General features: G+C 38.4%; 1 protein-coding gene across 2 annotated transcripts in view; it reads right to left on the reverse strand.

Annotated features, from left to right (window-relative positions):
* Positions 1-14,756, reverse strand: part of LOC306863923 (unconventional myosin-XVIIIb-like) — a 49,973-nt gene that overhangs the window by 27,575 nt on the left and 7,642 nt on the right. For both annotated transcript variants that reach the window (XM_079407522.1, XM_079407523.1), the window contains exons 3-22: positions 12,964-13,386; positions 12,744-12,804; positions 11,870-11,982; positions 11,008-11,175; positions 10,355-10,562; positions 9,905-10,047; positions 8,870-8,970; positions 8,437-8,500; positions 7,720-7,864; positions 7,455-7,625; positions 6,648-6,738; positions 6,382-6,574; positions 5,592-5,672; positions 5,384-5,504; positions 5,150-5,297; positions 2,254-2,437; positions 2,011-2,161; positions 822-931; positions 533-598; positions 203-331 (exon numbers count right to left, since the gene is read on the reverse strand). In XM_079407522.1, coding sequence (XP_079263648.1) covers positions 203-331; positions 533-598; positions 822-931; positions 2,011-2,161; positions 2,254-2,437; positions 5,150-5,297; positions 5,384-5,504; positions 5,592-5,672; positions 6,382-6,574; positions 6,648-6,738; positions 7,455-7,625; positions 7,720-7,864; positions 8,437-8,500; positions 8,870-8,970; positions 9,905-10,047; positions 10,355-10,562; positions 11,008-11,175; positions 11,870-11,982; positions 12,744-12,804; positions 12,964-13,311 — 2,796 coding nt within the window. In that variant the 5' untranslated portion in view covers positions 13,312-13,386. The remainder of the gene's footprint in view (positions 1-202; positions 332-532; positions 599-821; positions 932-2,010; positions 2,162-2,253; positions 2,438-5,149; positions 5,298-5,383; positions 5,505-5,591; positions 5,673-6,381; positions 6,575-6,647; positions 6,739-7,454; positions 7,626-7,719; positions 7,865-8,436; positions 8,501-8,869; positions 8,971-9,904; positions 10,048-10,354; positions 10,563-11,007; positions 11,176-11,869; positions 11,983-12,743; positions 12,805-12,963; positions 13,387-14,756) is intronic.

A 14,756-nucleotide genomic window follows, 5' to 3' on the forward strand; every position in this document is an offset into this window, starting at 1 on the left:
AGAATTTAATTTCCCCCCTAAAGTTAATCAAGTAATATTGCAGCAGAGATGTCATAATTTAGTTTGATTGTCCATTTTACTTACTCTCACTGAACACTGGGTCCCTATTAAGAGAAACTTCACTACAGAGAGTCATCTCTGAGCCCTTATCTGCAGATCTATAAACATGGGCTGTTCCAGCAGAGGACAAAAAGAGACTCGCCTTCATACGGCGGTATTTCTGGCGGCCCAGGTGACCCAGACAGGACGCTTGAAGCTGCATCAGCCAGCCGCTCAACAACTGATCTCTCTGCTGATCTAAAGACCTCAGGACACCACGCTTCATAAACACCTTCATAAACACACACATCAGAGTGAGAATGACCGGAAAACTTCAGAAGTGAAGGATAAAATAAAACCTGTGTATGTTATAGATACATCTTGATTATTATACATAGATAGATAGAACGACCGACAGACAGACAGACAGACAGATAGACAGACAGATAAATAGAACAACAGACGGATGGATGGATGGATGAATTTTGCTCACCCTGCTCGCTCCTAAAACAATGCTTTTCTTGTCCAAATCCAGATCAATCAATAATTCCTCCACAGCCTGATATAAAGGGATGCAAACACAAACAGAGCTCAGGCCCACTTTTGGAACAGCAGCTCCCTGAATCAGTGACGGCCATTCAAGCAAAAGCTGGCTAATCAATAAGCAAGTTAATAAACAGGGAAATACATAACGTCATCATTTGACATCATTAAAAATAAATGACATTTTAACAGAGGGTAATGAGGCGCGTGTGCGCCGTGGTGATTCAGGATGTCCAGACCTTCCTCTCGTCTGGGGTAATGAAGACAGAACCGTATCGCTTCATTATGGGAGCAGAGAGGGCCTGAAAACGACAGCGGAAATCACCCAGGGACATGTGCTCAGGGTAGCCTGCAACACACAGACACAGAGACAGAGATTGCCGTCTTTGAAAGGACATTTGGTACTAGTTGACTACACAATATGGGACCTGATTTCGTTTTTTACGAGGAGAACCCAGCTGTTTGAGATGCAGCATACAACCTGAGCAATTAATCATGACTTTACCACAAGTGGTTAAAATCTCCAATCTTAAAGGAGTAGTTCACCCAAAACTGAAAATTTGCAGAAAATGTATTCACCCTCAGGCCATCCAAGATCTAGATGGGTTTGTTTCTTCATCAGAAAAGATTTGTAGAAATGTAGCATTACATCACTTGCTCAGCAATGGATGCTCTGCAGTGAATGGGTGCCGTCAGAATGAGAGTCCAAACAGCTGATAAAAACATCACAATAATCCACACCACTCCAGTCCATCAGTTAATGTCTTGTCAAGTAAAAAGTTGCGTGTCTGTAACAATCAAATCCATCATTTACATGTTTTTAACTTCATAATGGAGTCCATGATCTATAATATTGCTTTCTTCAGTGAAAAGTCGTTTCATCTGAATCAGAAGATTAATATGCACAGATCAAGCACTGTTTAGCAAAAGCGAAAACCATGTTGCAATACAGTTCTAAACAAATACGTCGGTGGATATTGATGTGAGAGGACAACAGGGGATTGACTTTTTCACTGGGGGAACACTCATATTTTTTTGGACTTGTATTTCCGCCAAAAGCAATATTTTAAAGTTAAATACGCCTTAATGATGGATTTGTTTCTTAAAAACATGCAGCTTTTCACTTCAATAGACATTAATTGATGGACTGGAGTGGTATGGATTATTGTCATGTTTTTATCAGCTGTTTGGACTTTCATTCTGACGGCACCCATTCACTGCAGAGGATGCTAGCTGCTGAATTTCTCCAAATCTGTTTTGATGAAAAACAAACTCATCTACATCTTGGAAGGCCTGAGGGTGAGTAACTTCTCAGCAAACAAAGAGATATAGAGGTACCTGCAACTAATTCGCTTTAATGAAGTACAACAGAAGTCATTAGAGTCCCATACATTATAAGAAACAAACATGCATGAGTGTGTGTGTGACCTGTTCGATACAGCTGCAGCGCTGGCAGCAGGTGTGTGGAGTGCAGCTGTACACGCAGTGCTGGGACATCAAAGCCACAGCCATCTGTCTTCACACTCAAACACTGCAGGAAGACCGGCCGCGCTCGCCGAATCAGATTCACCAGAGCATCCTGCTCAGAGAGAGAGTCACGGAAAGAGTCAAGAGGATTTACAGACAAAAGGCAGATGGAAACGGCTTGCTAACGGCTCATTTGTTTCTCACCGCCTGCAGTTTGACGGCGATGCACTGTGAATGTCTCCTGAGGGCCGCCATCCCGCCGCTCAGAGTCTTCCGCACCGTGCCGCATCTCTCCAGAGAGCGCTGAGAGCCGCCCTCCACGCCACCCAAACCCCGGCACAGAGGCGGCACGGACGCTCGTGCACTGAACAGGGCCTTCACCGCTCCACTGAGAAGAGGAACAAGACAGAGGAGGATAAGAGAATTAGGGAGTTTTTAGTATGAACCCACATCCATTTGACTTCATAATTCGGTTAGTTTTTAATTGGTTAGGAAGCATTTTTTTCAAGTTCATGTGAACTTCAGTGAGGTTTACAGATGGTATGAAAGCCACGCGGCATGTTTAGTACACATGAACTACAGGATGGATGAAATAAAGGTATTTTAGTATTAATAAAAAGTGAATTTACTGTCATCTCTACATTATAATATCAATAAAAGTGGAAAAAAAAGCATGTGGTGCATTAAAAAAAAACAGATATAGCATTTCCAGACATAGTTTAAAAACATAGAAAATTGGCAATATTAATTAAATTAAAAATGCATAAATATAAATAAATTTATTGCTAATTAATGTTTATTCCTGTCCAGTTTACAACTAGTATGAAAGAACACTGGTGTGTTTTGTACACATAACCTACTACATTAGTGATAACGTAAAAGTCATTAATATTAAGAAAATGTTGATTTCCTGTTACCTCTCTCTTATTATAATCAATAAATGTGCCAAGAAAATAGTATATGGTACGGTAGCCGAGAGAGCTCAATGCGCTGCAACTTCAGAAAACACATGCAAATAGAAAAAGCACCAGCAAATCAAGAAAACATCATCAATTTGACAGCAGGTGCTGCAAATGCTCACAACACAAACAAATAAAGAAACACACTGCAAATGCTCACAATACAACCAAATACATTTTATTTGCAGTGCGTTTCTTTGTTTGGTTGTGTTGTGAGTATTTGCAGCATGTGAGTTGTAAAATTGAGGAAGTTGTTTTCTTAATTTGCAGGTGTTTTTTCTATTTGCAGCGCGTTGAGCTCTCTCGGCTACTGTAATATGGTGCAAGGCATCGCTAGATATAGTTTAGAGAACAATAAGATTAAACAAGTTGAATTTGTTTTAAATCATCTCTAGATATTGATTGCAGAACAAAAAGCAAAATGGTAGAATTTATAAATATGGGTGGTAATTTTCTTAAAATTTTATGTATGTAATACAATGCAATGCCATGCTATTTAATTTAATCTAATTTTCTAAGGACATATGAGAGCTTTTGCTCAAACATACATCTGAATATTGAACTTTGCAATTTAAAATGCAAAAAAAGAGTTAGTTAAAGATATAGGTGGTGATATGTATTTTATTTAGCCTAATTTTATAATTTTATTTTAATTAAAAAATTTGTTGTTGTTTTTGAATTATACAATTAAACAATAGAATTAGTTTTAAGTTCATGTGCACTCCAGTGTGGTTTACAGCTGTTATGAAAGCAATCTGGCATGGTTTGCACACACAAAATACAACAGTATTTATGTTGTATGCTGCATTTCTACTGAGGATCTGTGTTTAGTGAGCAACATTCTTTTCATCGCTTGCTATGCTTTTTTAGCACAACTGAAAAAGAACAAAAATTTAAAGCAAACAAGGATTTTTTCTAAAAGTTGTCAACACCAAGCTTAGCCCTCACACTGATGCTGTCTGTATTCACACTTGTCTTTATTGTGGCACGTTTGCGTCATCAGCGTGAATACCATTGTGAGCACTAGCAGCAGATGTTTATCCCTGTTGCTAGGTAACAGTTCAGAAGGACAAGACACCAGTTTCACTGTGTTTTTGAATTTGGTTTATCACCAAAACTGAACCCACAGCACTTGCGTTTGTCTGCTGTAGACGTAGTGCAAAAGATGCGTAGAATGTGAGATGCCTTCCAACAGCAATTTATTCAGTGACAAGCAGCTATGAGAAATGCATTATACTATATTAAATGAGATGTGGAAGAATGCAAAAATGCTAATTATGTTGTAAATGTCACTTCTGTGGTTAAGGACGCACTGTTGTCATACTAATTCACATGAACAAAACACCAGACAGTAAAATAAAAAAATTTAATATTAATAAAAATAAAATAAAATATATTTATTTTATTTAATTTTCTAAAATAAAACATATTATATAACCTTTATTTTCTAATACATATTTTCTAATATATTTTATTATATATATATATATATATATATATATATATATATATATATATTAGTTCACATGAACAAAACATATTCAATATTTTAATATAATTCATATTTATTATTACTCATGAATAATGTCAAATTATCAATAACTTTCAGAAATACCTTTAACATTTTATTTTAATTTTGCAAGATTAAATATTAAGAATTTTGTATGCAAGCACTTTTATAAAATAAAATACATTTTATTTTAATTTGCAAGATCCAATATTAAGAATTTTATTTGAGGAAAAGTTATTGTGCATCGAAGGAAAAGCTCAACAGTGCAAACAAAATTAAACAAACAAAAATTAAAAAAAAAAAAATTAAATAAAAAATAAAAACATCACCCATATTTATAACATCTACATGTATTTCCTTAAGTTTTACTACCATTTTTGATATAACCATACTTGCTACTTTTCTTGGCACCTTTATTTATATAAAATTGGAGAGATTAATGAATATTTTAATATTATAATTAATATTTTGGCAATATTAATAATTAGTAAATCATTAATTACTTTTCAAATACCTTAATTTATTTTAAATGTAATTGGCAAAGGTCAATATTCAGAATATTATCTGAGGAAAATCTACTAGAGGTCATCTACAGCAATGCAAAAGTCTGTGATCATCTGCAGTCTCTTACATCGAGGAGTTCTGCAGGAGGGAACTGGCGTTAAGGACAGACGGGTTGCTCTGGACCTGACCGAACCAGCCTGAGAGATCATAGCGGACTGGATCTGAACCCATCAGGTGAGCGATCTCACACTGTAGAGGCTGCTCACACTGGCGCACTGAGAGGCAAGCAAGCAGAAAGATGAAACCTGAGGAAACATCTCAAAAAACATGAAAGCAGCAGGTCAGGATCAGGCTGGAGTACCTGTGCCGCTGAAATACTGACACACTCTTTCCAGAACCGTGCTCTCGGTGGATCCCGGAGTGACCATCTCTTCATCCAGAACCCACAGGAGACCTCGAGAGTCGCCTTCTGGTCCTCGAACCTGAGAACACACACACAGACACACGCTGTAAATCTACATGTGTGACTGCCGTGTGTAAGAAGCGTGCTGAGGATCAGTGAGGGATACCTGCAGTCCAGGCTGGTCAACAGCACACACCGCCTCTGACGGGCTCGTCTCAGGGGCTGTGAAATCAACAGCTACTCCCTCCTGTGAAAATTACTCAGAAAGTTAATAATGATCCGAAATTAAAAATGGCATTACTTGTCACCTCTCCATTATTGTATCAAATAAAGAGGCCAAAAAAATACACACCCCCAAAAAAAATTAGATAGTTTATTGGCCAAACAACAAAATGACAGTAAAACATGCAGAAATGAAAGAGAAATAAATATGCATATGAATGTTATATTAATTGTTATTTTATATATTAATTTATTGCATTATTATTTTACATATTATATTATATATGGCCTTTTTACATCTAGTTTATTGAACAAATAGAAAAATGGCAGTATAACACACAGAAATAGAAGTTATAAATATATATGTAGGAATGATACTTTGTATTATAATTTTTTTTTATTAAATTAAATTAAGCAACTTTCATATTCATATTAAAAATAATTGTTTGTGGTTGTCAACAACAAACATCCAATAATTGTCTGTGATTGTGATATAACATTTTTAGATTGTATTGACCAAATAACAAAATGCCAGTAAAACATACAGAAATTATAAATATTCATAAAAATATTGTTTTGTATTATACATCATTTTTTATATTACTTTTTAAACAAAATGAAATTCAATTTAAATTAAATGAGCAAGGCTCATATGTGTAATATGTAATATTTTTGGAGACGAAACACTAGACCATCTAACGTATCTCTGTAGTGGTTGGGGACGGTGTGTGTACCTGTGTGTATCTCTCCAGTGTGTGTGTGAATGTGTGGTTGAAGTAATGCTCCAGCAGTCGCTCCTGTAAGTAGTTGTGACAGAGCTCAGAGAAGCCGGCGGCCCGGTCGTCACCGCTGTGTCTGGGGTTCCTCAGGCCCGGAGTGTCCACCACGATCACAGAGGCCAGCGTCAGCTGCTGAGAGTGCAGCGCTCTGGAGAGACAACCAGAGAAACACTGCTAGATCACTCTAGAGAGATAGAACGGTCACCGAACAGTGTGTTTACCTGTTGATGAGAGACACAATAGAGGTGAAGAGCTCCTCATACAGACCAGCCGCCATCCCTTCCACACACTGAGCGGCACTCAGTCTCGGACCTGAAACACACACACAGTTGACATATTTTCCTTTTAGGACATCCTTAAATGGAGCTTGTGTATGATTTTGCGAACTTATGCTTTTGAATAAGACAGAGTCACTACTCCAGTCTTCAGTGTCACACGATCCTTCACAAATCATTCTAATTTGCTGCTCAAGAAACATTTTTTATTATTATCAATGTTGAAAACAGATGTGTTTCTCTATATTTTTGTGGAAACGGTGATACATCACCAACTAAAGGTTTGAAAGTTTGGGCTAAGAAAGATTAAAAAAAGGAAAGAAAAGAAAGAAAAAAATAATACTTTTATTCAGCAGTGAATAATTTTTTTTATTCAGCAGTAATTTTTTAATAGTAGTGTATCCCAGAATTAGAAAGTAAATTATGATTACATATTGAATAATTCATATACATTTATACAATTACTTTTTATATTATAAAACAGAAGCAACATTATTGGTTCTAACTTGGTTATAAAGTTTTAATACGTGGCTTTCTAATTGATCACCTGGATGGTCATTCTGTGGTCAAATATCTTTTTATAATGATGCTAAACTGCTTAATAAAAATTTCATAAGAATAATATTTAATTCATTTGGTAAATATCCATATAATAAGTGTCCAGTACATTATCTCTAGTTCCTCTCTACACACTTTAGCGGAGATCTTCTCAGATTCTGCTGGGTTTGACAGAGTATAGTGTGTATTTCTGACCGTCCTCTGGTTCCTCTGCGGCGCGGCGCTCTCTGACGCCTCCGGTCGCTCTCTGCAGTAACTGCCTCAGGTGGTGTTTGAAGACGGCAGTGTGGAGCTCCTCTCCCTCACAACCCAGGATGGCGCTGGCCGTCTGCGCGCTGTCAAAACTCATAAACTGCTTACGGCCCACTGAAGCCGTGGAAGAACGGAAAAACAGAGAGTAAAGTCTCACCTAATATTTTTCGCTTGACAAAATACAGCTGTAAGTCTAGTCCTGATTTACCCTTGCATGTTCCTGCGACGCCGAGATGGTAGATTCCTGCCAAAACATGCCAAATGGCCTTCTGCTCATCCGCTGAGAATCCTAAAGTGTTCATGGCGGCCAGCAGCTTCCCAAAACCCACTGAAGCTCTCTGCTTTTCATCCACCTGATTTAATGTGTTTTATTCAAACATATTAAAGAAAAGTTGAAGTCAAAACACACATCTGCAAGACACTTTGAGCCTTGGTGCACATTCAGGAAACACGGGTTCAAGTCCAGTCTGTCTCATTTCTGTTCTATCAATAATAGTGCCAAAAACAAAAAACTAATTATACATTATTTAGTTATTAAATATTAAAGATTATTTGTATAGCGCTTTTCACAAAACAAATTTTTAAAGGTTTTAATATCTTAATATCTTCAGTCACATTTAGCAGATTAGAGCTGGCCGATAATATAGTTTACATTTTGCAACAATATAAACAATTAAGAAGTTGAGAGTTGCTATATTGTATATATCGCTTTAGGTTAGTATACTGCCTGTATGTGGATAAAATTGAATGTAGATCCAATTTTTATATATTGTTGGGCCATAATAGAAATAATTATAATTTTTAACTGAATTAAAAACATAAATTTAATAATACTAATAAAAATATGCACTAATCGTGTTAGTTTAACAGTTACTTTTTTCCCCTCACGCTTTTTTTGTTTTTGCTATTTTTAAACAGTTCATACCTTGGTTGGGCATGAAATTCCAAATGAGTTGTGTTCCTTTAACTGGTGCAGCTGCAGTTCAGTCCTGTGATTAGAAAACAAGACAGTTACACTCAAATTTAACCAGGAAATGACATCAGACAAGATCCTGCCCCCTAAGCTCTCTGGAGCTTTTGTTTTAAGGCAAAGCTATGAAAAGAGCAGGCGCTCTGCCAAAGCAACATTCGCTGAAGAGCTTGTGCGTGCCTCTAAGGGGAAACCAAATCCAAAAACAAAACCCTAACAATAGAGTGAATGATCTGGGGTTTAATGACGGGTAACTTTGTCTTTGCATCAAATAACGCTGCACTCAGGCTTGTGAGGACAGAAGCCAGGAAACCAGAAGGAGGCTTCACAATACAAGAAGCAAATGCTACTGAGTGTGACCGCAGAGAGCTCCAGGGACCCAACTGACCTCGTGTCTGAGCTGAGGCCTGCGAGCATCTGGGAGAAAACCAGGAAGTTACTCTCTCCCTCCGGCCTCTGACATACCCTCCATTTCTCCAGCAGCATGGTCTGAAACACAGAGAGGAAATATTAGTTAGATGGACTAAATGGATAGATGGATGGACAGACAGACAGATAAACAAAGACAAAAAGAAAGACAGGCAGACAAGAGGGCAGATGAACAGATATATAAACAGACAGAAAGACAGACAGACAGACAGATAGACAGAACGACAGACAGACAGACAGACAGACGGATAGACAAACAGACAGACAGACAGACAGACAGACAGACAGACAGACGGGTAGACAGACAGACAGACAGACGGATAGACAAATAGACAAACAGACAGACAGACAGACAGACGGACGGATAGACAGACAGACAGACGGGTAGACAGACGGGTAGACGGATAGACAAACAGACAGACAGACAGACAGACAGACAGACGGGTAGACAGACAGACGGGTAGACAGACGGGTAGACGGATAGACAAACAGACAGACAGACAGACAGACGGGTAGACAGACAGACAGACAGACGGGTAGACAGACGGGTAGACGGATAGACAAACAGACAGACAGACGGGTAGACAGACAGACAGACAGACGGGTAGACAGACGTGTAGACGGATAGACAAACAGACAGACAGACAGACGGGTAGACAGACAGACAGACGGGTAGACGGGTAGACAGACAGACAGACGGATAGACAAACAGACAGACAGACAGACAGACGGGTAGACGAGTAGACAGACAGACAGACAGACGGACGGACAGACGGGTAGACAGACAGACGGGTAGACGGGTAGATGGGTAGATAGACAGACAGACAGACAGACAGACAGACAGATAGACGGATAGACAAACAGACAGACAGACAGACGGGTAGACGGGTAGACAGACAGACAGACAGACAGACAGACAGACGGATAGACAAACAGACAGACAGACAGACAGACAGACAGACGGGTAGATGGGTAGATAGAGAGATCGGAGCACCTGTAGATGTGCGGCAGCAGCGAGGCCGGCGTGGTTGAAGTCCAGTGAGAGAACCATAGCGAATCGAGTCGAGGCCTCGCTGTGAGACGAGCTCACACACCCGAACGATCGCAGCACTGTAAACACCGCCTGGAGCCGCTCTACTGCAGTTACACACACACACATCATGTCTCACAATCTGTGACAACGGACAAACACCACTAAACAGCCTCTAAACTGTTGCTATAGCGTTTCACCTATCATTTAACATCAGCAGAAGCAGATTCACACAGATTCAGTGAGCGAAACATGTCACACTGTGAGAGGAAGACACTCTTGTAAATACAGGATAGGAGCCTGTAACCACCAGAGGCTCTAATGAGTCAATTTAACCGGTGTGCAAATTCATGGGCTTTTGTTTTCTGTCGTTCTATAGCTTTGGGCTACAAACACAGAAGTGGATGCACTTACAGGTAAGGCTTCCTCCTGCTGTTCCCGCTTGTTTAAGCAGCTCCTGGGAAAATGACTGGCAGGACGTGGTCTTCCCTGTGCCACTGCGGCCCAAAGCCACCAGCGTCTGGTCCCTCCGCTGACCCACCATAGACACGTACACCCTCCTCACCAGAGCCTGCAGAGGGCCAGGAGCTTCCCAGGACTCCCAGCGTCTGCTCCGAAGCCCCTGAATCAGAACACATTTAAATAAGCTAAATCATGTTCTGCATGTAACACCTTAATTTTTTAAAAAGTAAAGAAAATAAATGTATATATAACAATAGCCTGCTACTGATATTAATAAATACATGATATAATATAACCTATATATTTTATTTAATAATGCACAATATATTTCATACTTTATGTACAATGACTGGTAAAAATACCTGAATGTACAAATACCTTGACAGAAATTCAGCAACTTAACTGAATTTTAAAAGGCATTCTCAATTCAGTTCTAAATATTGCAAAACTGGAAAAAAAAAGAAAAGAAATACTATGGTACTATTTTTATAGGCAAGCTAATTTAGTCTATACATTTACAACTAATGTGCTGTATGTAACTAACTACATGTGTGATCATAGTCATCATGGTCTCATTGATGGTTTTGTAAATACACTGCTCTTACCTTGCCTGGCGAGGACAGCGGAGGCCACAGAGCCAGTAGATTGGGCCCAGCGTGAGTCAAGGGTAGATGTGCTTTAGTTCGACTGGTCAGAGTGTGAAGGACGCTCGACTCGTTCACGCTCACGAGGTCACTCAAGTCCTCACACAGGTCCAGCTCAGGTGGGTTCAGCTGAACACAGCCATCAAGATAAGTCAACACTGGTCACATACATCAGGATGATTTAAAAGTGAGTGAGTAACTATACACAACGAATACATGGGTACCGAACAACCACTGCGCGTGCCGAGCTTAATTTGAAACTCCTAGTTTTAGATATTGTTACTTTTGATAAGAAACAAAGTCTCATCTTTCAGATTCTGTGCATTTTATTATGAAACTCAAACGAAAAATGTCGTATTGATGCTCTCTGATGTGGCACGAGAGATCGCTGTATTGGTGCCTCAGTTCAAGCGGCAGCGCAGGTGAACAATTATCCCTTGCATTAGAACATGAAATAAACATGAATGAACATCAGAAGGTATGTTTAAAGAAACTCTTCAACTAACTGAAATGTATCATGTCTCAAGTGATCGCTCATTTAGTGTTTCAACAGCAGAAAAACATCAATAAAACAGCTTCATTACATTTACCTCAGGAAAGTCATTCAGTGTCAACAGCTCGTGAGTTCACTAAAGAAATAAAAAATCTCTTTAATTTAAAGAGAGCATTCATTTGTTCAGTAAACCACTGTTTGATTAAAATGGAAAAGAAGTAATTTGATGTTTTTCCCCGTATTGAACCATTATGCCCAAACTGAGGTACGTACCGAAGCATCATGTTTGTGTACCGTTACACCCCTAGTTAATAGCATTGAATAGTTCACCTTTTCAATCTCATACTGGGAAACGTCATGGATGGATCCATCAGAGTCCAGTCGAACCCTCACCCTGCCGTCAGGGAGCTCCGGTGTGCCTTCGTCCGGCTTTAGCTGAGTGGCTGAGACAAATTAGAGAGGCCAGGCAGGTCAAAGGTCACTGTAAAATTCAATGTAAATCCAATATTTTGTGTACAAGGTTGAGACATCTGAAAACCAGTGGCTTTGGCCAAATCAAACTTGGTGCAATAACTCAGATGAACTATTTTAATGGTGCTTTTGTTCTTTTTAGAGCCTGACAGATTTTGGTTCATGCAGTGCTGTGTGTTTTATGCAGTAATCTTTGAATCTTGTAACATGGCAGCCTCGGCGCGTAGATTTAGCAAGGCTATGAGCCTGATAAGATAAGAACACTAAACCCATTCATCACTAAACTGAAGCAACGCAATAGCTAACGGCACCATAGATCCGATCAGCAAAAAGATTAGCCTCTGAGCTCTTTACGATCTTTTAAAGATCTTACTTACTTCAAAGAGAATCTTACACCAGAAGAGATATATTTTAAGCAATATGAAGTTAAAATGCGGCTGCTTTTACATAGTATGAAAACAGTGACTTCTGGGATAGTACCAAAAATAATAATAAGGCCACATGTAAAGATAGCATCCTCTAAAACAACACGCTAATAATAATAACCTGTAACTCAACACCACAGGAGAGCTGGTCTAGTGTTCAGACATGACTTAGTAAAATTCAGGAATGATAAACCAAAACAACTACTAAAACAAATCAAACAATGTGTCATTAACAACAGATTTTGTTCTTTTAAATGTCATGTGGACACTTAACCACAGGTGAAACACAGGTGTAAGAGGTGACTAACCGAGTGTATAACCGTCTTTGTGAGCGTACCACACTTTGCCAGCTTCATACCAGACATCTCTCTGCAGAGACAAAGAGAAAGAGAAACAGCTTTCTATCATCCAGTGTTGGTATTGTTAACTAAAATTTGACGAAAACAATCTCTTTTGGTGATGGTGAAGGTACTGGAGACATGTAAACCATCGGGGAAGTGTTTGGTGTATTTGTGATGTTCTACCTACCACTGGCACCTTGGGCGTCTCTCTTATGGGGGTTACAGTGATCTGACCCTCAGGCTCTTGCCTCGGCTCTTTCACTTCCTGTTTCAGGGGTTTAACTTCCTGTTGCTCCTTTACTTCTTCTTTCTTCACTTCTTTTTCTGTTGGTGGTGCTGGAGATTTCGCTGTCTCTGTCCTGGAGCTGGGCGTCTGCTCCTGCCGGCTGACCTCTGGAGTGGTGGACTTTGAGACGTTTTTTTTATTTTTTGGGTCAGGTGACATTATCCTCCTGGGAGAGGATGTTTTTGTCTCTGTCAGTATGGTGTAGCGGCTGCGTTCCCCGTTCACTAGCTGCTCCGCTCGAAGCGCCATCTCCGCCTCCAGTATCGGTGGAGTTTGGTCGGGAAGTAAGAAGTTCTGGACCAGGTTGTCGCTGAGTTTCCTGGGCTGTGAGGGGTGTTAAAAACACAAGGAGCTTAATGTAAGTCATCTTCACATCAAAACAAGCCCTTACCTGCTGGTAAAGCCAACTAAAACCAGCTCATAATGGGGAGTTCATAAATGATAACTGTCAGCGGCATCAATTCTTTGAAAGAAACGTCTTAGGAAAGAAGTTGAGACATTTCTTAAGATTCTAAGAGATTCGTAAGAATGTTCCCAACTGCAATAATTGAAAAGTTTGCAAATATTTTCTTAATACAGAAGCCAAGGCATTTCCTAAGATACATTCCAAGTTCGTAAGAATGTTTCTAAGTGTAATTTTTTTTAAACATTTTCGCTACTATTTTAACTTATTTTTTTCTTAAGTTGACATTTCTTCCTACGTGTAATTCTTGAAAAATGTGCAAATATTCTAACTTCGTAAGAATACTTAGTATAATAATTTGAAATTCGCTACTATTTAAAAAAAAAAGACTTTTCTTAAGATTCTAAGAAGTTCGTAAAACAACAAATTCTAAGTTCATAAGAAGGCTCATAAGTGTAATTTTTGAAAACGTTGCTAATATTTTCCGAACATTAAGACGTTTCTTAAGATAAAATAATTTTGTGACAATGGTATTTAAATTCTCAAGTTCCTAAATATATATATTTTTTCCCTAAGGAAAAGGGTAAGACATTTCTTAATACTAATTCTAACAATTCAAATTCTTGCAATTCTTGAAATGTTTTTTATGTTTTAAAAATATTTTTTAAGAACATCGTTTATTCTTAAGAAGTTAAGACATTTCTTAAGATGAATACTAAGAATTTCTAAGTGAATTCCATGAAAAATATTCTAAGTTTGTAAAAATGTTCTTAAGTGTAATTACTGAAATTTGCTAATATTTTAAAAACATCTTATTTTTCTTAAGACGTTTGTATAGCAACATTCTTCAGTTTACAAATATTTTCTTAAGAGCGTCTTTATAGTTCAGACAATTCTTAAGATAAATATATTCATAAATATATTCATGTATTTCAGTACATGTTGTCTTGTATTGCTTAATAATTTAAAATAATAAATGTACTAAACATCTTACCTTTGGGGATTTAAGACAAGTTGGAGGTTATTTAACTCAGCTTTTCAGAATTCAGACATTCTAAGAGGATTTCCGGAATTTAAATTGTTCCAAAGTTTTGTCTTTTGAACATTCTTAAGTAATGTTTTTGGGAGTACAAAAATATTCTTAAAGTTAGATAGCAGTTACAAATGTTATTCTGAAGAATATTTTGTCTGGCCTCAAGTTGGTTGGAAGACCACCATGGATCCACCTACTTCAGTGATAAATAACCCACTTGACCAGGTTTTCCCAGCAGAATCCCACCCAGTGAAGTGA

The sequence above is a fragment of the Barbus barbus genome (assembly GCF_936440315.1).
Source record: "Barbus barbus genome assembly, chromosome: 45".
In the NCBI taxonomy this organism is placed as follows: domain Eukaryota; kingdom Metazoa; phylum Chordata; class Actinopteri; order Cypriniformes; family Cyprinidae; genus Barbus; species Barbus barbus.